We start from the raw sequence: 27,523 nt of genomic DNA on the forward strand, positions 1-27,523 counted from the left end.
CGAGTCAGATAATCGGGAACAGGCTGTGAAACTCTTGTTTTGGAACAGGGAAGGATTGAGGGGGGAATTCCAGAGTGTAGAAGTTAGACTATGCTGCAATTTAGACATGTGTTAGGAACAAGCCAATATGAAAAATATTATTTAGTTATTTATTTAGAGACAAAGCACAAAGTAGGCCTGTCCAACCCTTCCAGCAGATCTTGATTTAACTCTAGTCTAATCATGGGACAATTCACAAGGACCAATTAACCTAGCCAGTACGTCTTTGGACTATGGGAGGAAACCACAGCACCCGGGGAAAACCCATGCATTCCACAGGGAGGACGTACAGACTCCTTATAGAGGACATCCAGGACTGAACTTTGAACTCGGACGCCTCGCGCTGTAACAGCATCATGCAACCTCTATGCGATCGTATCGCCCGCACAACTTTTTTGCCCCCATGTGTGATTAGTGGCGTGGGTTGTGTACTATCTTGTTTGCATAATGATCTTCTGCTGTAACTCAGGCGCTGAAGGTAAGAAAAGGGCTTCTGTCATAGAATAATAGCTCTGTTAAGACACTTCATGGAGAAAATTTAATGGTTCAAATTCTCTGCAAGATGTGTATGAAATCTTAAGGGATATAGATAGAGTGAGTACACTCAGTCTTTTCCCCAGGGTTGGGGAATCTAGACCTGGAATCCAGAGGTTTGCTGTGAGGGGGGTAAGATTTAATAGGCAGGGCAACATTTTTTATGCAAAGGGTGGAATGTATGTGAGCTGCACAATTGCATCTTTGAAAGCTAGTTGACTGGTACATAGATGGTAAAGGTTTAGAAGGCAGCAGAACAAATGCAGGCAAATGGGCCTAACTTGGATGGAGAATTTGGTCAGTATGGGCCAGTTGACTGAAGGGCCTGTTTTGATGCTGTATGAATTAAGAATTTAAAGAAGAAATCAGAAGATAGATTTCTATCTTTTCTGGCAGCTATTGAGGGACTGTCCATAAATCAGAATTTAATCTGAGCAATTCTTTAAATATTTTCCAAATCCAGTGATGATATTCACTAATTCAGAGAGATTAAGAGATTCCTCTCATTTACATACACAAGTCTCTCCTCTCATTTACATACTGTAAGCCTGTCCTCTCACTTATATACTCAATTCTGTCCTCTCACTACATACTCTAGTTTAGCGTTTCTGCATTGGAAAGATCCCGGCAGTTCATGTAAAATGTAAGAAGTGAACATGGAGTATGATACTGCTGCAGGTACCTACCTTATGACTCTGACGAGATCATGAAAGGCTTTGTCTACATTCAGTGGAGGATCCTTAGCGCTAGTCTCAATGTAAGATATCTTGAGCAAAAATAAATACATTTCTTAATTAGCAAGTGTCATACAGAAAAGTAAAACACACTGTGTGAAATTCAAGCTATGAACCTTGTACCATTAGAGTGGGAGAAAAGTTACAACAATAGCCAACGTGACGTATCGTCAAAGGAAATGGGCAAATGTTAGTGCAGTTTGCTCAATACAGATGGCTGCCTCCTCAGATGTGGATGTGTACATGGGAGAAAGTATCAGTGACACAATTGGGAATTCCATGCAGGAGAGTTCATGATGTGAGAAGCAAGAACAATACTGAAGATGATCTTAGAAGTGAAGCGGGGATGGATTAATCTATATCAAAGCCACACTATCTGTAACCCTTGGTACCCCATGCTGTCTGAACTGTTGTGCATTTGACAGGCTTCCCTTTTACATTTGCTGCTTTTGGTATTTTATACTTCATGGTGTGGAACAAAGTTGGTGCTGCAAAGGCACTGACACAGTGACATTTAATTTCTAAAAAGGCAGAACGGCATTACAAGCAAAGACATTAGAAGCAAGAGCAAAATCAAATACTCAGGAGGTCAGGCAGCAGCAGTGGCGAGAATCAGAAACCATCAAAGGTCTGCAAGATTAGAGATAATTATGTTTCAAAAAGGCAGAGGAGAGGCGGAAGGAGGATGGTATTTGAAGTGGACCATTGCACATTGAGTTCTAGAGGTCTCATTCCGCTTTGGTGAAAGATATTAGGCACTGATGCTTTTATTCTATTCTATTCCAGCTGCTACCATCCAGGAAGCAATACCACAACATAAAAGCCAGGAGCACCAGGCTCTGGGGCAGCTTCTTCCACCAGGCCATCAGACTGAAGAACTCTTGCTGACTTGAGTATACTCTAAATTACACGGACTGTTCTATTTATTATAAATTAATAAATTACTAGGATTGCACATTGCACATTTAGATGGCGACGTAACGTAAAGATTTTTGCTGCTCGTATATGTGAAGGATGTAAGAAATAAACTCGAATCAATTCAATTCAAAAGTTAAACCTTAGATAGGGCAACAGCAAAATTTATTTAGCCACCTACCTACATTCTGTTAGCCTACCTTGTGTTCCCAATGTAAAAGTCAGTTGGCTACACGATTGGTGAAACACAGTAAATTCTATGATGTGACTGATGACTAGAAATCGCAAGATAGTGGAATGTGTTATGGCAATGCAGAAGAAAATATGCATGTGCACATGTTTCTATGCATCCTGATTTCATGTTTGCTTTTACTGCCAGGCCTGGAACAATTTCAAATTACTGTAGAGTGCTGGTAACATTCAATGAAGAGCCACCCAATTTTCTCTCAACTATATTGCAAGATTTTTAAATATTTAAGTAACATGTTCAAAACTAAGGTGAAAAATGAAAAGGTCAGGACATCTGATGCTGTATAAGATATTGGTCAGACTGCATTTGGTGTATTGTGGGCAGTTTTGGACCCCTTACCTAAGAAAAGATGTGCTGACATTGGAGAGGGTCCAGAGGAGGTTCATGAGAATAATCATGGGAATGAAAGGGTTAACACATGAGGAACATTTGATGGCTCTGGGCCTGTACTTGCTGGAGTTGGGACGAATGAGAGGGGTGATCTCATTGAAACCTATTGAATATTGAAAGGCCTGGATAAAGCTGATGTGGAGAGGATGTTTCCTATAGTGAGTAAGTCTAGGGCTAGAGAACACAGCTTCAGAATAGAGGGACATTCACTTAAAACAGAAGTGAGGAGGAATTTCTTCAGCCAGAGTGTGGTGATTTTATGAAATTCATTGTCACAGATGGCTGTGGAGGCCAAGTCATTAGAGATCAGGTTCATGACTAATAAGGGGGTCAAAGGTTACAGGGAGAAGGCAGAAGAATGGGCTGAGAGGGACATTAAGTAACCCATGATGGAATGGTGGAGCAGACTTGATGGGTCAAAATGGTCTAATTCTGTTCCCATGTCCTATGGTCTAAGTTAACACAGCAGTATTTAGGCTTCGTGTTAAGTGATTTCTGATACGGCAGGAAGATGCCTGTCACTGATAGAATGATAACCACAACAATCCTAACCTTATGGTGTAAAACTTAAACAATTTTGCTTAGAAATACTTACATTGTATTTGGCTGCCATCTCTCTCCCTTGTTCACCTGTGACCTTGCGCAGGTGCATCAAGTCAACCTTGTTGGCCACTAGAATCATGGGGAAAGATTCCCTGAAACAGTTAGAGAGCAATCAAGATGAAACTAGTACAGCAACATCTTACAAACATGAGAAGATCTGCATATACAGGAAGTCCAAGCAACACATACAAAATGCTCGTGGAACTCAGTAGGCCAGGCAGCAACTGTGAAAAGAGTGAACAGTTGAAGTTTTGTGCCGACTGATGCTGCCTGGCCTGCTGAGTACCTCCAGAATTGTGTGTGTGTTGCTCTGGATTTCCAGCATCTACAGAGTCTCTCATCTTCACAAAGCCTGTTTCACTTCAAATCCCAAAACCTTTTTATCAAACTTTGGGAGTGTATTTGAAAGTCTATTACTCCCTATTTTAATCCATTCATTAGTAGAACAAGTTCATTGGTTCAATTAGTTAACAGATTGATAAAGTTGTCATACACAGGTTAACAGACAAGCCCTTAGGTTAATCCAGAGAGCAGGCTGATACAATTACTGATGCCATCCTCTGAAGGATAAGGACTGTTGCTAATTGTTCTACTCATTAATGATTTGGCTAGTAGGTCATGTTTGTGGAAATTAGGCAAGATTGGGGATGATCACGATGGACAAGAAATGAAGATCAAGGCCATAAGCCTCCCAACTTTCTCTCCAGTGTAGAGTTATCAGCAAGAGGTCCTTGTGGGAATTCTTTCCCCTTTGAAGCAGTGGAGGCTACCTCAGTAAATATATTTACTGACAAGGTTGGATAGATTTTTGCATAGTAGGAGAATTAAGGGTTACAGGGAAAAGGCAGGTAGGTGGAGATGAGTCCGTGGCCAGATCAACCATGATTTTATTGAATGGCAGAGCAAACTCAACAGGCCAGACTCCCGCTCCTATTTCTAATGTTCTTATGTGAGGGATCAGAAGTTATACATGGGACCACAACCAAACAATATTAAAGGCCATGGGAAAAGACGATGCTAATCTAGTTATAGACATGGAAAACCCACACTTACATCATCACAAAAGTGACAAGAGATCACAAAAATTATAAAAAATATTTTCTATAAATTACTCATCCAGGGTATGTCATCTACATAGTCAAGTTCCAAAAGCTGTTGATGCTAGTACACAAATTGTGAGCAACATTTTTTGAAAATATATTTTAGTCTAATTAATAATTAGAAGGCAGAAGATGCCAACTACGGACCAGTTGATAACACTATCTTTGCAGAGATTCTCGTTTCTTGATTCAAGTCCCATTTCTTAGATAGGGAGAATCTACTGAAGGAAAGCTGCTTGGCCAAAGGTGCCTTGTTTTGGTTGAGGCATTAAATCAATACCCAGACCTCTTTGAGATGGATATAACCAAACTGACTTTTTGCTGAGAGGTGTGCTTTTGAACCATCTGTAACACCCAGTGTTTTTGTGGAAGCCTGAAATATCTGATTAAGTGGACTCTCAAGAATGCAGGTACGGCCGCTGCAGCCACTGCTGGAACAGACTTGGTGTTGGACTGAAGTGGCGGGGCCTTGAGCCAAGAATGGATAACGAGCCGATGTCTTGGCTGATTTAAGTGGCGAGCCACATTAAAAAGATTGAGGCGTTGAGGCCGAGGGCATTGGACTACTCCATGCGGTTTCACTCGCCTCAGCGCTGAAATGATTCTGCAGCTGTGACAGCAGCCATTGGTCCTGGCTGTGCTCCACAGCCCCAACCTGCAGCCATTGGCTCCGGCTGTGCTTCACGTCCCCAACTAGTTCTATGGCTGTGCAGTGGCGTAACTAAGGTATGCCAGGTATGGCATGTGCCCTGGGTGCCACTTGAAGGGGGCACCACTGATCAGTTTCTATTAAAGTCAGAATTTTCTTCAGATGTATGATCTGTCTTTGATTATCATGGCTGAGAAGCACTAGGATGGCCTTATGTTAGAGCATTGTCTAAGAAGACCATGAAACATTTCTTCACGAAGAAGTGGAGCAAGTTCTTCATGCCCTTCTTTGAAAAGCCCGGAAGAAGTAGTTCGACACGTTCCATGGAGTCGCCTGCAAGCTGCTACAAGTTTGCTAGAATCCGAAGGTGCATCGAGTACAAATGCTTCACAAGCTGAGGAGGAAGTCAAGTCAGATAAATCTGAGTATGACGAGATTAAGAATGAGGCTGTCACAGAGAACATGGACATGACAGGAGGGGAAGATGATGGTGGTGGTGGTGGTGATGTTGAGTTTATTGACGAGATTTTACCTGATGAGATTGAACTTGACGACACTGGATGGTGTCAAAGAGCCTCAAACTGTCATACCAGAAGTGATTGAACAGCATGACATTGGCCTTCTGAAATTTGACAAGGATACTGGAAAAGCAAATCAGCCTGATGCGTTGAGAACAGAAATAATAAAGCTGGGTTCGAAGTATTTCCAGAGCAGTGAGGGGTCTTTCCTACCAACAAATAACCGGTCAATGAACAAAACTTAGTTCAAGAGGAAATTGGGAAATGGTTGTGGTGAAGAAGTGACTTGCTCATGGCTGGTCTATTTCCCTTCTCAAAAGTCTGCACTTTGTATCTGTTGTCTTCTCTATTCCTGGTCAGACCAGTAATGCTCATTGGAGCAGGAAAGTAGATTTAACCAGTGGAAAGCACCTGAAAGGACTAGTGTTCATGGAAATGCCAAGAATCATCGGGAATGCTTCACACAGTGGAAAGAAATGGAAAGAAATTTAACTGGAAACAAAGGAGTTATTGATGTGGTATTTCAGTCACAGATTGAGAAGGAAAAGCAGAAGTGACAGGATATCTTAACGAGAATTCTTCACTGCATATAATTCCTTGCGACTCAGAACCTGGCTTTGCGAGGACACAGGTAGACTAGACTTCAGCTAGACGAAGACTCCAATGTAGGAAGTTTCTTTGGCTTACTGAAATGGCATTGTGTCATCAATGCTGGACTTCGGGGCGAGAGGTCTGGAGTTCGAATCCGGCCAGCTCCCTTGCACACTCTCCATCCATGCCTGGGTTGAGTGCCAACAACTCGACCAAAAAAATCTGAAGAGGGATGGGCTCTGCCGGGTTTCAAATGCCCAAGACACGCTGTACGATGAGCATAAAAAAAAGCTTGTCATGATGGAGCCCTGGCGACTCCACCAGGAGTCAGCATCACACACACACACACACACACATTTAACCCTGTCATTGAAGAACACCTCACTCATTTGGAAAGTCATCCTGGATCCACATCTTATCTTTCACCTGGTGTCCAGAGTGAATTCATCCACATGATGGTATCCACTGTTCACCAGAGTTTAATGAGAAGCATTCATAAAGCCAAGTACTATGGTCTCATGTTCGGCATGACTCCTGATCAGGCACACCCTGAGCAGATGTCAGAAGTAGTGAGGAAAACAGTCCACATTAGAGAGTCCTTCCTTGGTTTTACCCAGATAAACCAGAAGGATGCTGAGAGCTTGGTTGAAGACATCTTGAAACAGCTAGAGAAGGACAAAATGGAGCTACAAGATTGTCGGTCACAGTGCTATGACAACGGTGCTGTGATGGCTGGTTACAGAAGTGGTGTTCATCAAAGAATAAGTGAGAAAAACAACCTGGCAGTGTTTGTGAATTGTGACAGTCACTCACTCAACTTAGTGAGTGTACATGCAGCCAAGCAGGATACCGTGATGGTCATGTTTTTTGGAACCATCAAAGCTCTCTACGTGTTTTTATATTGTTCAGCACAGCGCTGGGAAAAACTCAAAAACGCTGTGCCTGTGGTTGTTAAATTGGAGTCCAAAACCAGGTGGAGTGCAAGGGCAGAAGCAGTGAAGCCCATCAAAAAGTACCTTGAGGAGATACTTCAAGTTCTCCAGGGCATGACAGACAATAAAAATGAGACCAGTGAAACAAGAAGTGACGCAAGGCAGCTGCACAACCCAATGTTGAGTTACAATTTTCTGATTTTGCTAAGATTTTGGAGCAAAGTGTTCATTCACATTGACCATATTCAAAAGAGGCTGCAAGATCCTAGCATGAATTTTCATGAAGCTGCCCTAAATTTGAAAGCCTTCTGAGATAATTTTTATAATGAAAGAGAAGTGTTGATCAGTGAGCCACTCGAAGGAAGAGTCAATCTCTGTCAAGAATGGAATATTGAAGTTGAAATACGTTAGAGATGAAAGAAACAAATTGCTGATGAGAACTCGAGAGATGCTGGGTTAACAGCTAAGGAGGAAATGGAAAGAGTCACGAAGAGAACACTCGACTGTCTTCACAGAAAAATGGATGAAAGGTTTGCTCGTTTGCACGACACTGAAGCCAAGTTTGGGCTCCTTCTCGATGTCGAGGGACTGTTATATGGCCCCGACAGTAACAGCCTAAAGAAGAAGTGTGAAAATTTTGGTGAATTGTACAGCTCTGATGTTGTACAGCAGCTATATGAAAAATTTTGAATTGCAGAATGTTGCTATCAAGGCAGGTCAACATGAAAATATTAAGACCTGAAGAGCTTCTTGAATTTATTGTTCAGTATGGAGATGAGAGTGTCTTCCCCCAATCTTCGCATTGCTATTCAGATAATGCTAACCATCGCAGTTTCCATTAACAACTATGAGAGATGATTCAGGAAGTTAAAACTAATACTTTCATATTTGAGAGCCTCCATGGGTCAAGGCTCTGCTGAGGGTAGAAAGAGAAGAAACTGAAAAAACTGACTTTGATCACATCATAGACCAATTTGTATCAGTGAAAGCAAGGAAGGTGCAGTTATAATTTTCATGTAGTGTCACAATTTGTTAACTAAAAATTAACAAGCTTGACTTGTATTTTTAAGTTTATATTATGATAAAGTTATCTAAAAGAGAGGTATTAGATATTTGAACAGGGGTGCAATTTCAGTGTTTATCATAGGCGCTATTTTCCGTAGATATGCCTCTGCAACTATGGCCTGCAACCACTGGCCCACCTGGACACTGAACTAGCTCCTCGGCTGTTGCCTGCAGCCATTGTCCCTTGCTGTGCTCCATGGCCCTAACTAGCTCTATGGCTGTGGCCTGCAGCCACTGGCCCACCTGGGCACTGAACTAGCTCTATGGCTGTGGCCTGCAGCCACTGGCCCACCTGGGCACTGAACTAGCTCCATGTCTGTGGCCTGCAGCCATTGGCCCTGGCTGTGCTCCACCATCCCAACTAGCTCCAGGGCTGTGTCCTGTAGTCATTAGCCCCAACCTCATCACTGAACTAGCTCCACAGCAGTGGCTTGCAGCCTTCAGGCTCTTGGACCGGCTGCAACACTGAACTGGCTCCATGGCTGTTGACTCACTTTCTGGGGCTCTGCAATTCATGTTCTGTGGATTGTTTGTTTGCTTTAAAAAAAAATTGTTGGAATACTTGTTCTTTCTTTCTCACACATTGCATATTTTACTGTGTTTGCTATTTGGGACTTTTCATGAATTCTATTGCGGGTCTTTGTTTTGTGGCTGCCTGTGGGAAGACAAATATCAAGGTTTATACTGTATCCATACTTTGATAATAAAAGTACTCTGAACTTTGGATATTGAACTATTCAGAAGAGTTGAGGTGTTAGTCCTAGTCTTCAATCAACACTTAAAATAGTCAGGTCATTATTGCATTGCTGTTTGAGGAAGATTGCTGAATTATAGTATGAAGTAAGTAATTGGCTGAATTATAATAATGACTACCCTTTAAAAGTACTAATTTATAATCACATTAGGTAGCTCCATTGGAGATATCCAAATAATATGTTTTTGTCAAACTCTACTGTTATCACGCTCTGTGTCACCACTATACATTTAATTTTTGATGGTATCTGCCATCGGGATTGGTACATTGGGAAATGACGGTGTCATTACAAAAGGCACTAAAATCTTTAGCAAAGCTCCCAAATTATCAAAACTATTTCGCCAGTTAGTGGTCAAATTTAACTGCATTAAAACCCAATCAAATACTTCTTGTTTGTGTAATATATGCGTTAATATGGAGCAGGTGAAGATTCTTCTCAGAATTGGAATCACTTTAATGGATTGTGGTTCAGTGCCAAGCATAAAACACAGGACAATACCACAACAGGCAACACAATAGCAACCAACAGCTTACAAGACAATAGTGCAAAAAGCTATGAGCAATCAACAATTAGAATGACCACATGTGTAAATGTCAATAATCAAATTTAAATAAATGTGAACATATGAATAGACTCAATAATTATCAACAAAACAAGGACAGCAGGACATTTAACCATTTAACATGGGTTGTTCATGGACATTTAGGATATTACACCTGAGTGAGTTTTATTGAGAAGCTGGATAACTACAGGAGAGAAGCTTTGGAGATGATGTGTAGTCCTGGTGGTAAAGGATATGGGTGGTGTCTCCCTGATGGCAATTTGGTGAATAGGTGACTGCTAGGGTGGGTGGAATCAGCAGTAATTTTCCATCTCTTTTCGTTGCTCTAGTGGCCAATGATCTTCTCCGTGGAGTGGACCACTCACTGCAATGTGGACTTAGAGAGGGAGACATTTGGCCCATCTTTCTGCCAAGCAATTTAGGAACCAGGTTAAAGCCAAAGAACAAGAGCCTTTAACACAAAAAGCTGGAGGAACTCAACAGGTTGGCCAGTATCCACGGTGTTGGATTCTGATACCTTTGATTCAAGAGGCAGAAAACTTGTAACTTCATGATCATTTTATTAAGCGTTAATAGAACAAAGATCATTGGAAATGGGGAGAAGCAGAGGTCTAGTAGCAGAAGGAAAAGTAGTAAACACTAATAGAAGATCGCAGGACATTGTGTTCAGCTCTTTTTATGCCATATAAAAGTAACATTCTATTCAAATTTGTAGATAAGAGTTAACCAATCAGATAGTCCCTATTCAAATAATAGAATGCTTCCAGAATCAGACAAGGAACTGTATCCACTAGGGGATACACTGAATAACTGCGTATACAATAGATCCTGTGACCAATAGGAAAACATAATAGACAAGTATATAGGTAGTTATAAGAAATACAAGCAGGTAATTAATTGTTAAAACTGTACAGAAAATAACAATTCTCTAGTCCAATCCAACAATGGAAAGGAATACACAGCAGATATTGCAGGCCGAGACCTTTCAGGAGGACTCTTTAATTCCTAACTTCCTTACTCATTCAAGAATTGATTTAATGTGTTTTTGATTTAACTAAGAAATCCACTCAATGAGTTTCCAGCTCATGAGCTTCAGCTGAACTTCCTCATCACAGAATTATATTCATTGATGGCACAAATAGGGCACTCAGCCTATTACACCCACAACAGCCAAGGAAACCTAACCAGACCAATCTAAAACCTGGCTCCCAGTCCGCAGTTTTGTTGGTCACAGAGGCCGGCGATATCTTCAACTGGCAATGCCCCAAAAAGGTGGCATCCATCATTAAGGACCCCCATCACTCAGGATATGCTCTCTTCTCATGATTACTATCAAGGAGGTGATACAGGAGCCTGAAGGCACACACTCAAAGATTCAGCCACACCTTCTTCCCCTCCACCATGAGATTTCTGAATGATGCCCTAGGACATGAGCTTGGATAGACATGGATTCATTAAGGATAGTCCGCATGGCTTCAGACATGGTAGGCCACGTCTAACCAATCTTAAGAGTTTTTTGAGGAAGTGAACAGGCTTTTTCCACTGAGGGTGGGTGGGACTACAACCAGGCGTCATGGCTTAAGGCTGAAAGGTGAGAAGTTTAAGGGGAATTGAGGGAAAATGTCTTCCCTCAGAGGGTCATGAGAGAACAGAATGAGCTACCAGCACAAGTGGTGCATATATGCTTGATTTCAATGTTTAACAGAAGTTTAGATAGGTACACGGATGGGAGGGATACAGAGGGCTATGGTCCCATTGCAAGTTGATGGAAGAAGTTTATATGGTTTCACCTGTCACCTGCCACTTTGTATTTCTTCTTTCTCTCCCCACAGTTTCTTATACCGACTCCTTCCCCCTTACTTTCCAGTCCCGATGAAGGTTCTTGGCCTGAAAAGTTGACTGTTTACTTTTTCCATAGATGCTGCCTGGCCCGCTGAGTTCCTCCAGCATCCTGTGTGTGTTACTATTGACTGTCTATTTCCCTCCACAGATGCTGCCTGGCCCGCTGAGTTCCTTCAGAATCCTGTATGTTGCACCAGATTTTGTAAACAAGATGTCATACATAGCTGCTGTTATATTGCAGGAAACCCAGAATGACATTTCTACTGCATTAGAACTATATAATTATTGAAAAAAACAAAAATGCATTAAAGCGGTTAAAATTACATGTTTAAGATTCAGTCAGTGCCTAATCTTCAAAATAATTCACTGTATTTGAACTGCTATAGCAGTACACTTTTGAATAAATCAGACTTGCTCTACAATGTCTTCCTTTCAATTTATGTGTCATCCAGAGAATAGCGGAGACTGACAGGAATAACAATTTTAATAATCAGTAAATTCAGAATTTGCATTGAGTAATCTTAAAAAACACAATTTCAATAATTTAGGCATTAGTGAGCCTAGTAACTATTTTTGTTTTGAGAATACAGATGCTGCTGACAAGGTCAGTATTTTTTTAAACCCATCTCTAACTGCCCTTGAGAAAGTGGTAATGAAGAGCTTCTTTAACTGCCACAGTCAGATGATGACACTCTCCATCTCTGCTGCCAGTGGTCATAGAATCAGGAGAAATTTGAAACAGGGGGATCATTCAGCTCATCATATTCATACTGGTCCAAAGAGGAGCAATCGAAATGTTCTGATGAAAGGTCAGTATTTGAAATGTCATCAATTTGAAACACCAACCCTTCCATAGATTACACCCAGCCTGCATATTAGCGCCAAACTTTACTTTTTGTTGTAACCAAGCCTAATCTTACTTTTGACTCTCAGTCCCCAAACATGCAGATTTTGTCATGAGGGAGAGACTGTGGTAATTTGAAATGGCCTCTTGCCTCATCTTCTCAATGGCCAGGCTTTCATAGGTGGAGGGGCAGGAAGTTTTGAGGAAGTAGAGAGGCTACAAAAGAACTTAGACAGATTAGGGGAAATGGGTAAAAAAGTGGCAGATGGAATACAGTGTCAGGTAGGTATGGTCATGCACTTTGGTAAAAGAAATAAAAGGGTAAACTATTTTCTAAATGGAGAGAAAATTTAAAAAAAAAATTGTGGATCAAAGGGAATTGGGAGTCCTCATGCAGGATTTCCTTTCTTTATCGATCTTTTTTATTAAGTTTCAAATAGATAAACATAATGATAGTGATACAAGGAGATCGGGATTACATTAATAATGGTTACCATATACATAAACAGGCTCCGAGTAACGTGTAATCTAAGCCTCCCAATCTCTTAATAACTAAACATGAGAAAGATTCAAAGAAAAAAGATATTTACAAGAAAAAAAATCCCTCTAAACTAACAAAAAAAAACAATAAAAATGAAACAAAACAAAAGCTGGGCAGCCTTATTTCATCAGTTAAAATCGTTATTTGTCATTAACTCCGCTCCTCTACACATGAACGAAAAGTTATTGAGAAGGATTTGGAAAAGGTCAGCTTACATCATATGAAAATATTGAATAAATGGTCTCCAAGTTTCTTCAAATTTAACTGAAGGGTCAATAATGCCACTCCTAATTTTTTCCAAGTTTAAGCATGTTATAGTTTGGGAAAACCATTGAAATGTAGTAGGGGGATTAGAATCTTTCCATTTAAATAAAATGGATCTTCTGGCTGTTAATGTAACAGATGCAATTAAACAGCAAGCTGAAGGGGATAATTGACTACAGTCCATCACTGGTAATCCAAAAATTGTAGTAATAGGATGAGGTTGTAAATCAATATACAAAACTGCTGTAATAATATCAAAAATATCTTTCCAATATTTTCCCAAAAGAGGGCAAGACCAGAAAATATGTGTCAAGGAAGCTACCTCAGACTTGCATCTGTCACAGACAGGATTTATATGACAATAAAAGTAAGCTAACTTATCCTTGGACATATGGACACTCTGAACCACCTTAAATTGTATCAAGGTGTGTCTAGCACACATTGAAGAAGTGTTAACTAGTTGGAGAATTTTCTTCCATGTCTCTATAGGTAAAAATACCTGAAGTTCTCTTTCCCATTCATTCTTAATTTTAACAGATGTACCTAGATGTACCTAGATGATTTTTGAAATCAGATCATAAGTAATTGCTATTAAAGTCTTCTGATAGGGGTTTAAACCTAATTTTTTTTCTGTAATTTCAGTTTGATATGATACTAGAAAAGTAGGTAACATAATATTCAAGAAGTTTCTAATCTGTAAATATCTGAAAAAATATACTTGATTTAATTTGATTTCTAATTTCCTAAAGGTTGAGTCAGCAGTGACGAAGGCATTTGCGATATTAGCATTCATTTTAAGAGATCCAAGGATGTAATGTTGAGGCTTTCCAAAGCATTGGTGAGCCTCACTTGAGTATTGAGAGTAGTATGGGCCTCTCATCTCAGACAATCTAATCTGGTCCCAAAATATCGATGTAGTCATAAAGAAAGCAAGACAGCAGCTATACTTTATTAGGAGTTTGAAGTGATTTGGTATGTCAACAAACAAACTCAAAAACTTCTGTAGATGTATGAAGGAGAACATTCTGACAGGCTGCATCACTGTCTGGTATGGGGGAGGGGGCTACTGCACAGAACTGAAAGAAACTGCAGAGGGTTGTAAATTTAGTTGGCTCCATCTTGGGTACTAGCTTATAAAGTATCCAGGGCATCTTCAAGGAGCGGTGTCTCAGAAAGGTAGCATCCATTATTAAGGACCTCCAGCATCAAGGGCATGCCCTTTTCTCACTGTGACCATCAAGTAGGAGGTACAGAAGCCCAAAGGCACACACTCAGCAATTCCTCTCTGCCATCTGATTCCTAAATGTACATTGAACCTTGGACACTACCTCACTTTTTAATATATATTATTTGTTTTTTCCATACAATTTTTAATCTAGTCAATATACATATACTGCAATTGATTTACTTATTATTACCGTATTATTTTTTCCCCTCTTCTTCTATACTATGTATTGCATTGAACTACTGCTGCTGCTGCTAAGTTAAAAAATTCAAGTCACATGTCGGTATTAATAAACCGGATTCTGATTCTGATCTAAGAAAGGATGCACTAACATTGGAGAGGGTTTAAAGGAGGTTAACAAAAAATGATTCTGGGATTGAAAGGCTTGTCATATGAAGAGCGTTTGATGGCTCTGGTCTAGTACTCTCTGGAATTCAGAAGAGTGAGAGGTGACCTGATTGAAACCTATTGAATGCTGGAAGGCCTCGATATAATGGGTGTGGAGAGGATATTTCCTATGGAAGGGGAGTCTAAGACCAGAGGACACAGTCTCAAAATAGAGGGGTGCCTTTTTAGAACGGAGATGAGGGAGAATTTCATTAGCCAGAGAGTGGTGAATCTATGGAATTTGTTGCCACAGGTGGCTGTGGAGGCTAAATTATTTGGGTATATCTAAGGCAGACTTTGATAGATTCTTGATTAGTCAGAGCATGAAGGGTTATGAGGAGAAGGCAGAGGGTGGGCTGAGGGAGAAATTCATCAGCCCTGATGAAATGGCAGAGCAGACTTGATGGGCCAAGTGGCCTAATTCAGCTCCAATGTCTTATGGTCACTTTCTACTTACTTTGATTGCCTGCAAGAAAATGAATCTCAGGATAGTATATGATAACATATACGTACTTTGATAATAAATGTACTTACTTTGAACTTTTAAAAAAAAGATACATTTAATTATTATTTCTACACTAAAATGCCCCAGTTCTGACTAGATAAAAAAAAAATTCTGGTCTTCACATCAAATGGATCATCTTTTGCAAATATTCCTGCTAAAATGAGCAGGGACCAGTATTTCAGTCAACTACATGAATAAGGGGAGTAAATTTTAAACTAAATAGTGGGAGTGTGTGATCAAAGCTGATCATGTAAATCTAAGTTCAAATCTTGTAAATCAAGTTGCATGCACAAGGTTAGAGAGAAAGGGAAATGATAAGCAGTCTGGACAGAGAGTACATACATGAGAATAGATCAGTTGATGGGCTTTGAAGTTATACAAAGGAAGTCTTAACAGGAGTTTTTAACAAAAGGCATGATGATAATCATGGGGTACTATAATCAAGATATAGACTGGGGAATATATAATATTTATTTCTCGGAAGAGCATATCTGGACTCAACTCTCGATCTGGTGAGAAAGGATTAATAAAGTAATACTTGGTATTAAACTGATTGCATAGACTAGGTATCAGTGTTGTTTGGTTTAATAGCCTCAGGGTTGTACAGCCCTATCTGTCAGTCTCATGAACAGAAGAATGAGCCCAGTGTTTCAGATTTACACTGAAACAACTCAAGGCACAGGAACAGAATTCACCGGGGTAAATTGGCAACTTGTGTTACAGCCCAGTGCTTGTTCTTACAGAAACATGGCTCCAGGACAATATCCCATGCACCAGTAACCTTCAGGCTATGCCACTCACAGTCTAATGCTAATATCATTTTTGCAATGTATGGTCCAAGTGCAGATCAATGGGATGAGGGAGTTCAAGCCATTCAGCACAGACTATGTACTTTTCTATGACTCTGGGTTTTCGTAACCATATGTGCTGTTTGTGACTGCATGTCCCATGGTTTGCACCTTGGCCCTGGAGGGGTGCTCTTTGATTTAGCTGCATACATGTGTATGGTTGAATGACAATGAAACAATCAAACATGAAACTCAAGTGATTCTTAAGTCCAGATAAGTGGCAGTAGTCAACCTGGGTCTCCACCATACAATTGGGAAACCATTCAGCAACTGGTAGACTTCTGTAAAACTAATTATTTCAAATTTTGGGGCAGCATGGTAGCATAGTGGCTGGTGTAATGTTTTACAGAGCAACCAATCAGGGTTCAATTCCTGCTGTTGTCTGTAAGGTGATTTTATGTTCTCTCCTTGACCATGCAGATATCCTTCAGCTACGTGCCATATGGGTTAGGGTTGGCAAGTTGGGGGTATGCTATGTTGGCAGTAGAAGTATGGCAAACTTGCGAGCTGCCTTGACACAAATGATGCATTTCACTTTATATTTCGATGCAGATATGAAAAATACAGCTAATCTTTAAAGAAAAAAAAATTAACAGACAAACTTAAACCTACTCCTGCTTTAAATATCTAAAGATGAGGCCATGGGCGCCATTGTAGCATGCTATTAGAGCGCGGGACATTCGGAGTTCAATTCTGGCACTGTCTGTAAAGAGTTTGTACATTCTCCCTGTGACCATGTGGTTTCCTCTGGGTGCTCTGGTTTCCTCCCACAGTCCAAAGGTGAACAGGTTAGTAGGTCAATTGGTCATTGTAAATTGTCCTGTGATTAGTTAAATAGGTGGGTTGCTGCACGGTGTGGCACGAAGGCTGGAAAGGCCTGTTCCACAGTGTATAGCTAAACAAATAAATGAATAGATAGACAGACAGACAGACAGACAGACAGTGCATTCTGACAGCATCATTATTTTTGAGCAAAATACATTCAATTAATTAATGTATTAAGGTTGCGGATGAAAGAACGACATCCAGGCAGGTTGTATTCAGCTGACAATATTGATTGGTTGATAATCAACATTGTTCAAAAGTTCTAAGTCAATTTATAATCAAGGTACATGTATGTCTCCATATACAACCCTGAGACCATTTTCTTGTGGGCATACACAATAAATCCAATAACCATAATAGAATCAACAAAAGATCACACCCAACAGGGTGGACAACTAGGGTGCAAAAGACAACACAAAATGTACAAGTACAAAAAGAAAGAAAAATAATGATAATAATAATAAAAAATAAATAAACAATAAATATCGAGAACATGAAATGAAGAGCCCTTGATAGTGAGTCCATAGTTTGTGGGAACAGTTCAGTGACAGGGCAAGTGAAGTTGAGTAAAGTTATAACAACACACACACACAATGCTGGTGGAACACAGCCGGCCAGGCAGCATCTATAAGGAGAAGCACTGTCGACGTTTGGGGCCGAGACCCTTCGTCAGGACTAACTGAAAGGAAAGATAGTAAGAGATTTGAAAGTAGTGGGGGGAGGGGGAAAATGCGAAATGATAGGAGAAGACCGGAGGGGGTGGGGTGAAGCTAAGAGCTGGAAAGGTGATTGGCGAAAGTGATACAGAGCTGGAGAAGGGAAAGGATCATGGGACGGGAGGCCTCAGGAGAAAGAAGTGATTGGTGGGGAAAGCACCAGAGGGAGATGGAGAACAGGCAAACAAGTAAATATGTCAGGGATGGGGCAAGAAGGGGAGGAGGGGCATTAGCGGAAGTTAGAGAAATCAATGTTCATGCCATCAGGTTGGAGGCACCGAGCCAGTATACGAGGTGTTGTTCCTTCAACCTGAGTTTGGATTCATTTTGACAGAAAAGGAGGCCATGGATAGACATATCAGAATGGGAATGGGAAGTGGAATTAAAATGTGTGGCCAATGGGAGATCCTGCTTTCTCTGGTGGACTGAGCATAGGTGTTCTGCGAAATGGTCTCCCAGTCTGCGTTGGGTCTCACCAATATATAAAAGGCCACTCCGGGAGCACCGGATGCAGTATACCACACCAGCCGACTCACAGGTGAAGTGTCATCTCACCTGGAAGGACTGTCTGGGGCCCTGAATGGTGGTGAGGGAGGAAGTGTAAGGGCAGGTGTAGCACTTGTTCCGTTTACAAGGATAAGTGCCAGGAGGGAGATCAGTGGGAAGGGATGGGGGGGACAAGTGGACAAGGGAGTTGCATAGGGAGCGATCCATGTGGAAAGCAGAAAGGAGGGGGGGAGGGAAAGATGTGCTTGGTAGTAGGAACCTGTTGGAGGTGGTGGAAGTTACGGAGAATTATACGTTGGACCTGGAGGCTGATGGGGTGGTAGGTGAGGACAAGGGGAACCCTATCCTGAGTGGGGTGAGGGCAGATGTGCGGGAAATGGGAGAGAGGTGTTTGAGAGCAGAGTTATCCTTATCCTTACTTATCCTTGTAAGCGGAAAAAGTGCTACACCTACCCTTACACTTCCTCCCTCACCACCATTCAGGGCCCCAGACAGTCCTTCCAGGTGAGGCGACGCTTCACCTGTGAGTCGGCTGGTGTGGTATACTGTGTTCGGTGCTCCCGGTGTGGCCTTTTATATATTGGTGAGACCTGACGCAGACTGGGAGGCCATTTCGCTGAACACCTATGCTCGGTCCGCCAGAGAAAGCAGGATCTCCCAGTGGCCACACATTTTAATTCCACTTCCCATTCCCATTCTGATATGACTATCCACGGCCTCTTCTACTGTCAAAATGAATCCAAACTCAGGTTGGAGGAACAACACCTTATATACCGGCTGGGTAGCCTCCAACCTGATGGCATGAACATTGACTTATCTGACTTCCGTTAATGCCCCTCCTCCCCTTCTTACCCCATCCCTGACATATTTAGTTGTTTGCCTGTTCTCAATCTCCCTCTGGTGCTTCTCTTCCACCCCCCCCCCCCCTTTCTTTCTCCTGAGGCTACCCATCCCATGATCCTTTCCCTTCTCCAGCTCTGTATCACTTTCGTCAATCACCTTTCCAGCTCTTAGCTTCATCCCACCCCCTCCGGTCTTCTCCTATCATTTTGCATCTCCCCCTCCCCCCACCACTTTCAAATCTCTTACTATCTTTCCTTTCAGTTAGTCCTGACGAAGGGTCTCCGCCCGAAACGTCGACAGTACTTCTCCTTATAGATGCTGCCTGGCCTGCTGTGTTCCACCAGCATTTTGTGTGTGTTGTTTGAATTTCCAGCATCTGCAGATTTCCACATGTTTATAGAGCAAAGTTATCCCTTCTGGCTCAAGAGCCTGATGGTTGAGGGATAGTGATTGTTCCTGAACTTGATGTTGTCAGTCCTAAGGCTCTTGTACCTTCTTCCTGAAGGCAGCAGCAAGAAGAAAGTAAGACCTGGATGGTGGGGACCCCGATGATGGATGCTGTTTTCCTGCGACAACACTCTGTGTGGATGTGCTCAATGGTGGAGAGGGCTTTACCTGTGATCCTCTACTTTCTGAGGGATTATTCGTTCAAAGGCATTGGTGTTTCCATTCCAGGCAGTGATGCAATTAGTCAACATACTCTTTATCACAAATCTATACAAGTTAGTCAAAGTAATAGATGTCATGCCAAACCTTTGAAAACTTTTAAGGTAGTAAAGGGCCTGCCATGCTTTTTTTGTAATTGCACTTACGAGCTGGGCCCAGCACAGATCCTCTGAAATGATAATATTGAGTTATTTAAAGTTGCTGACCCTCTCCACCTCTGATCCTCCTGGTTCATGGACCTCCAATTTCTTCCTCCTAAAGTCAATGATCAGCTCCTTGGTCTTGCTGACAATGAGTGAGATTTTTTGTTGTGGCACTATTCAGCCAGATCTTCAATCTCCCTCTTATATGCTGATCCATCACCACCTTTGATTTGATCAATGACACTGGTTTTGTCAGCTAACTTCAGTATGGCATTGGAATTGCTAACCAATATAGACTCGATAGGCCAAATAGTCAAATAAGTCAAATAAGCCAAAATTCTGCTCCTAAGTCTTGTGGTCATAATACTTAATCTTTTACTAGTAAAATGAAGAACACGCCAAACCATAAGGCAATACAACCATAAATGTATTTTGAGAATTTCTGACTTCAATACTATTCATAGGGTATAATGGATATCAGTCTCTGTAAGAGCTGTTGGCTTAGTAGCCTCAATGCTGTGAATCCCTCTCATCCGTTCACATAAGGATTGTGGTAGAATGGAATGTTGGCGAGCACAGATCTGCTTTCTCCAACAGTGACTCCACTTCTGCTGCCCTCTCCTCATTGTGCTGCATGTGCTTTTTTTCCTTTTCTGGTGCTTATCCAGTTTGCCTTCCAAATGCCTTCGCTGAATCCACCTCCACCAGCCCATCTCAGTAGGAGTAATTTGAGTAATTCACAATGTCCTGTCCAGTACCTGTTCCCTCAATCGACATGAAACACTACATGGCCATTGTTATGCTACTGTGGCGGGAGCTTGCTGCGGAATTTGAAGGCAAAATGCAGGGTTAATGGCATGATTCTTACTAGTGTGGAGGAACACAGGGATCTTGGGCTCCAAGTCCACAGATCCCAAAAAGCTATTGTGCAATTGAGTTCAAGAGCAGTGAGGTAATGTTGTGCTCTTCTGCATCCTTCCTATAATGAAACATCAAAGGCTACGGTGAGAAGGCCAGGAACTGGGAATGAGGAGGAGTTAGAAAAAGAAAGGGTCAACTCTGATTGAATAGCAGAGCAGACTCGATGGGCCAGATAGCCTAATTCTGCTCCCATATCGTATGATCTTATGATAAAAGGATACAAGATGATAAGAAGCATAGATCGAGTGGAGCCAGAGTGGATTCCGAGGGCAGAAATAATAAAAGGAAGCATAATTTTAAGGAGATTGGAGGAAAGTATGGGGGGGGGGGGGTGGGGGAGAAAGATGCCAGAGGTATGTTTCTTTTTAAAAACAGAGAGTGGTGAGTTTGTGGAACACATGGCCAAGGGTGGTGGGTAAAGGCAAATATTTTAGGGACATTTAAGAAATTCTTAGATAGGCACATGGATGATAGAAAAATAGAGCACTATGTAGGAGGGAAGGGTGAAATTGATCTTAAGAATAGGTTAAAAGCTCGAAACGACATTGTGGGCCGAAGGGCCTGTGCTGTGCTTCATTGTTCCATGTTCTAAATCTGCTGTTGCATTTCCTACATTTCATCAATTGTAAATAACTTTGGGGCATCCATTGGCACACTACATCTGCTTGAAGTGGTAGTACAAAGACAGATCTTTAAAAATTCAATAGTTAATGGTGCAAGCTTTGACCAAGGAGCTGCCTTCGGGCCAAGGCAATTTGAAGTGAAGGGGACAGAGACCGAGGAAGCAGAACCCACGTAACATTGTTGAAGCGTACCTGTCTTTGACCCGAAGGATAAGTTGGTGAAATCTGTCCACGTGTTCAAAGCTGGCCTTGTCAGTGACTGAGTAGACTATGAGAAATCCATCCCCTGTCCTCATGTACTGCTCCCTCATGGCACTGAACTCCTCTTGTCCTGCAGTATCCAGCACTATGGACATGGAGAGAAAACAAGCTAATTTTTGAGGTAGAAATCGTTCATAACAACTGCAGTTACAACAGTGTGAGAGCTAAAACTTTCAGCTTCCCACATTTCTGAGCCACTTTATTAAATTTCAAATATGAACTTTATTCATAACAAAAGGAGCATATGGAAAGAAAAATTAGCAAAAATTGGCATTTTTTGTCAGTTGCTCATTATATTCAGTAATGTTAAGACATAATTTATAAAACGTAGCACCTTTGCCACTCGTGGGCCTCTGGGGAGGTACACTTTTTCATTGTTTGAGGGGCCACCCCAACCGATTCGGCCCCACCATGTCCAGTAGCGGGAGGAACCTAGATTGTGGTCCTTCCCCACAAAGCCTTTGCATTGGCTACACCAAGTTCACTGCATCCCTCTGCATGTACTCTTGTAGCCTGGAGTGTGCCCATCAGCAGAATTTCCCTTTCAACATCTCATTCTACTGGAAGCCAAACCAATTTCTTGCAATTTTGACTAATAAACTCTCCTTGGGGTTCCAGCCGGGTACAGGTATCGAATTTAGCGGAAGTTTCGATGACAAACTCTGCCATTTTAATCAGGGATGATAACTTGGCATGTCTAGTCTTGTGATTTCTATACTGCATCCTAATTTTGCAGGTCTTGGAACCTGCTCCACATCTGAGCTGGTACTGATTTAAATGGTAATTCCACATGGGAACACAGCAGTAATCCCAGCAAGACTGGGCTCTCATGCAGGTCTATGCGGATGTTCCACCAGTCTGAATAAACTGCTATAGCTACAGATGTTTATCAATAAGTCCCACACTCCCACATCACTTCATTTTCAACAGCTAAAGGATACAGCATGGGCCAGATTGTGCTGGGTGTGACACACCAATGCCTTTTTCGGCCTGCCTGACCTTCAGAGAGTCAATGATGCCCTTGGAGCTGGATTCATTCCAAGTCATTTGTCATGTTGTCATTCATAAAGCAAGCATGATATTAAGTCATACTTTACATAGATGGCTGGCAGTATGAGTCCTCTTAAACTTATCCTAAAATGTAACATAACAGAGCAAGACAACACAGGGACAGGAACAGACCTCTTGACTTATAATGATTGTTCCAAATATGATGACAAACTAAACTAAATCTCTTCTGTTAATTGATGTATTACATATATGATATATTGTATGTATATGTTATACGCATAGAGCTCAGAAGTCTAGTAATGTGACAGCTGAGAAATCTCACTTCCAATCGCGTTTCAGGTAACATCTCGCTTAAGACTTTTTTTAATTATATGATTCAAAGATAACAATAAAAATTAGAGCACTTGGTGGCTGTAATTAATCTTCCTCCACAAAAATTTATCTTGGAAGTTAATATTCCAAGGTCCATGAAAGAGGTTTTGCCTGTAACCTTATTTGGGACTCAGAGGAAGGGGGTCCATAACTTCTAATTTTCTGTAGATATAAAGTTAATGTTGTTCCATGACAAAGCTCCCAATATGAAACTTAAACAAATTGTATTCATCACCTCCTCTTCTCAGATTAACTCAACAGGAACTGCCTGTAACTTCTCCAGAAAAAAAAAGAGATATGAAACTTGCTGTTTCTACACCTCTGATTAAAAAGATTACTGATAATGATGATCTCATTACATATAGAGAGAAACAGTCATCTCTGAACTTGCTTTACACAGTGAAATTAATTTTACTATTTCAAATGGAACCCTCCAGGAAACACTATTTCTATTATACTTTTGGCAAACATGGACACTTTTAAAGCAATATCTTGATGCCTTCATTTTGCAATGTCTCTTCTGGAGAAAGTTTGGCCATATTTATATAAAAAATCTTCCTGATGTTTTCAAAGACTGAGTAATTCAACAGAGAAAATGAATATGAGACTGTTTAGAGAAGGCATTTTAACACTGGCATAGTTTCAGCCCAATTACATCTGGTTTGGATAATTTATGTCAAGGGGAATGAAAAATGTAAGATTTTACTGCTGTAAAGATTTAAAGATATAAGAATTCCCTGATGCCTTGCTCTGAATTTAAAAAAAGAGTTTGTAAGGAGTATTGGCAGAACATGGAGTGGAGACTTTAAAATGTTGGCTTGATGCTTAAAACTCCAGCTCTGCAGTGAATAGGTGAGCATTGTTCCTTGATACAAATGTGGAATATACTGTGCAACAGCAGTATCGTTTTCATAAATTGGGAATAAATACATTCAGCAACCACTTTATTAGGTACACCTACTTATTAACGCAAATATCTAATCAGTCAATCATGTGACAACAACCCAATGCATATCAACAAGCAGACATGGTCAAAAGGTTCAGTTGTTGTTTGAACTAAACATCAGAAAAGGGAAGAAATGGGACCCAAGTGACTTTGGCTGTGGAATGATTATTGGTGCCAGACAGGGTGGTTTGAGTAACTCTGAAACCGGTGATCTCAGGGATTGATTTAAAAAAAAACGCACAACAGTCTCTAGAGCTTACAGAGAATGGTGCAAAATAATCCAGTGAGTGGCAATTCTGTGGGTGAAAATGCCTTGTTATTGAGAGAAGTCAGAGGAGAGTGGGCAGACTGGTTCAACCTGACAGGAAGGTGACAGTAGCTCCAATAACTCTGTTTTACAACAGTGGTTACAGAGGAGCATTTCTGAATACGCACCATGTTGAGCTTTAAATGAAATAGGCAACAACTGCAGAAGACCTGGTTCCACTCCTGTACCTAATAAAAGTACTCATTGATAGCCATCTTCATCTCATGTTCTTGATATTTGTTGTTTCTTCATTTATCATTGTTTCTTCTTTTTCTATTTGCAGTTTGTTGTCCTTTGCATTGTGGTTGAATGCCCTAGTTGGCCAGTCTTTTTGGTCATTATTCTCTACATTTACTGAGTCTGCCCACAAGAAAACAAATCTCAGAGTTGTACATGGTGACATACAGATATATGTTCTTTGATAATAAATTCTACTTTGAACACTTGAAATTGCATTGTTGAATTGTGCCCATGGTAGCGAAGTTTGAAGTTACTCTGTCAGGATTGTTTTAGTTGCAATTTTTCTACCAGAATCTGAAGAGAAATTGTTCTCAGAAATAGGAATTTGTCAAATTGGGGTGGGATCACCATTTTCTCATTGTAGGTTTAGCTTTAAAAGAAAAATCACAGTTTCCATTTGTTCAGCCACAGCTAAAAGGAAAAAGAAAAAAAAATTGGACAATAAAAGGAGCCACATGTTCAAATTTAGACAAAAGGCAGTGATTGTGTGGTACTGCTCCATAATCTTATAAAATCAACTCACAGAAACATTCTCCCAACATGCCCTGAGATCAAAGATTAACGTTAAATTCTCAAAACGTTTTGGGATTTGGAAAGCAGGTGACAAATAAACAATTTCAGTGCCCAATATGTGAATCAGTGGTTAAGTTTAAAAAAAAGAAAATTACAAGCAAACCGTATACTGCCCAGCAAAAGAAAGCAGATAAGGTTCATAGAAATTCATATTGGAACAACTGAACCATGTAACAGTCCGGGAATCAATGACCAGTCAATAGCAACTTTCCGTTAACCTTTCAGCTGGAGAAGGTCAGCAAAAGAGTAAAAGAGCCAACTATTCCAATATATCACTGAACAAGAATTACTGTACCCCACAGCAAAAGAGTTGCCAACATCTAGACAGGACACTCAGACACGTGGCTTATTTATTCTTCCATCTTGGATTTGAAGGGCTGTGGGTTCAGGACCTACCATTGCCCTCTAGCATAAAACACAGATTAACATTTTACTCAGGCACCAAGGATGCTTTCTTAAACTCAGATTCAAAGTCCAAAGTAAATGTCATTTTCTAAGTACATATACGTTACCATATACAACCCTGAGATTCATTTCCTTATGGGCATACTCAATAAATCTATAGAATAGTAACCATAACAGAATCGATGAAAGACTACCCAACTCGGGCATTCAAACAGAGTGCAAAAGACAACAAACTGCAAATACAAAAAGAAGAAATAATGATAAATAAACAATAAATATCAAGAACATAAGATGAAGAGTTCTTGAAAATGAGTCCATTGGTTGCGAGAATATTTTAATGATGGGCCAGATGAAGTTCATTGTGTATGACCTGTGAATCTTGCTGGTAAATACTGTTAAAGGGTTTTGGCATGTGGAAGTCCCAAACTTGTTTTCGGATCCCAGCCAGTTAACCTGTCAGTATGCTCTGCTATAGGAGTCCAAAGGCAGAGTGTGAACCTTCTGCACCAGCGAAGATCTAGCACGATGTCAGGATCAGATTTGTTATCATTGACACACATCAGGAAAAATTACTGTTCTGCAGCAGCAGTACAGTGCAGTAATAAAAACATTTACTAATTCATCCATGACTCATCAATCTACAAGACGTGTGACTTAGGGACTTGTGTGACTGTATGTTTACTGCCATCTTGTATGTTCTATATGTGCTTTGTACTGTGTATGACTGTTGGTGCTGCATTTTGGACCTTGGCCCAGGAGAAACGCTGTTTCGTTTGGCTGTACTTCGGGGTGTCACAGCATAGCAGTTAACGCAACGCTATTAAATCTAGGAGCACCAGAGTTTGGAGTTCAATTCTGGTGCCCTTAGTAAGTCTTACCTGTGGAATGTGTAGGTTTACTCCAGGTGTTCCAGTTTCCTCCCACAGTCCACAGAAATATCGGGTAGGATAATTGGTCACTCTAAATTGTCCCGTGAGCAGATTACAGTTACATCAGGTTTGCTGGGGGATGCTGGGTGGTATGGTTCAATAAATAAATATATAAACAAATTCGTGGGTTTTTGTGTATGGTTGAACGTTAATTAAACTTGAACTAGAGAACAGAGTGTGTGCCCGCAACTTCATTTCAATGGAGATTTACAGCTGTAAGAATATAAATTATTACCTCTTTAAATTTTTATTGGTTTACACTAAAGCTTTGATGTGGTTTTATTTAAAAATGTTATCAAAACTTATGCATTATTTTTAATGGTTTTCACATGATTGGGACATTAAGAAATGGCAAACACTGGTCAGCTCTGACAGACGATAAAGCCAGATTTGTGTGTTTGCTGTCTGTCTGAGATTTCTCAGCTGTTTGTGGGCGAGGTTGTTTCGGCACACTTGTTTGACCTGCTTTGGGTGAGGCCCTGGTAACTAAGACCTGGATGTTGTTACCCAGTAAGTTTGATCTTTCAGCTCAACATCAGGGAGCTGCAAGACAATGGGAAACTTGCCCAAACAGCACCAGCAGCAGACACTGCTCAGCGACACCCAGCCCTGTATTAGATTTTCTTTCAACATCAGAGGCCAGTTCAGCCCATCAAATCTATGCTGGCTCACAGAGCAATCTCATTTCTCCACATGAAATTCTGCAGAGGCTGGAAATCTTGAGCAACAGTGCTGGGAGGATCTCAACACGTCAGGCAGCATCTATGGAAGGAAATGAATAGTTGACATTTTGGACGAAAACTTTGACTGCTGATTTTCCTCCATAGATTCAGATTGCAAATGTCACGTTTTATTGAATGCTTCGATGTACATGTGATAAATAAATTACTCTGAATCTGACTGCTGATTCCCCTTCGTAGATGCTGCCTGACCTGCTGAGTTTTACCCGCATTTTTGTGTGTTGTTCATTTCTCTGCCTACATCCATACCCCATTTTCCTTACATTCCCATCACCTCCTCCAGGATATCACCAGTCATCTGCATAATAAGGACAATTTACTGTGGCCAGTGTGTCACTGGAATGTGGGAGGAAACCGGAGCACTGGGGAAACTCACTCAGTCCTGGGAAGAACAAGCAAACT

The 27,523-nt window shown here is 41.0% G+C and overlaps 1 protein-coding gene across 1 annotated transcript in view; it reads right to left on the bottom strand.

Moving 5' to 3' along the window:
- Window positions 1–27,523, bottom strand: part of mrasa (muscle RAS oncogene homolog a) — a 64,670-nt gene that overhangs the window by 6,329 nt on the left and 30,818 nt on the right. Inside the window, exons 3-5 of the mRNA XM_059970337.1 lie at window positions 21,530–21,683; window positions 3,458–3,557; window positions 1,260–1,339 (exon numbers count right to left, since the gene is read on the bottom strand). Coding sequence (XP_059826320.1) covers window positions 1,260–1,339; window positions 3,458–3,557; window positions 21,530–21,683 — 334 coding nt within the window. The remainder of the gene's footprint in view (window positions 1–1,259; window positions 1,340–3,457; window positions 3,558–21,529; window positions 21,684–27,523) is intronic.

This window comes from Hypanus sabinus, chromosome 5 (genome assembly GCF_030144855.1).
Source record: "Hypanus sabinus isolate sHypSab1 chromosome 5, sHypSab1.hap1, whole genome shotgun sequence".
In the NCBI taxonomy this organism is placed as follows: domain Eukaryota; kingdom Metazoa; phylum Chordata; class Chondrichthyes; order Myliobatiformes; family Dasyatidae; genus Hypanus; species Hypanus sabinus.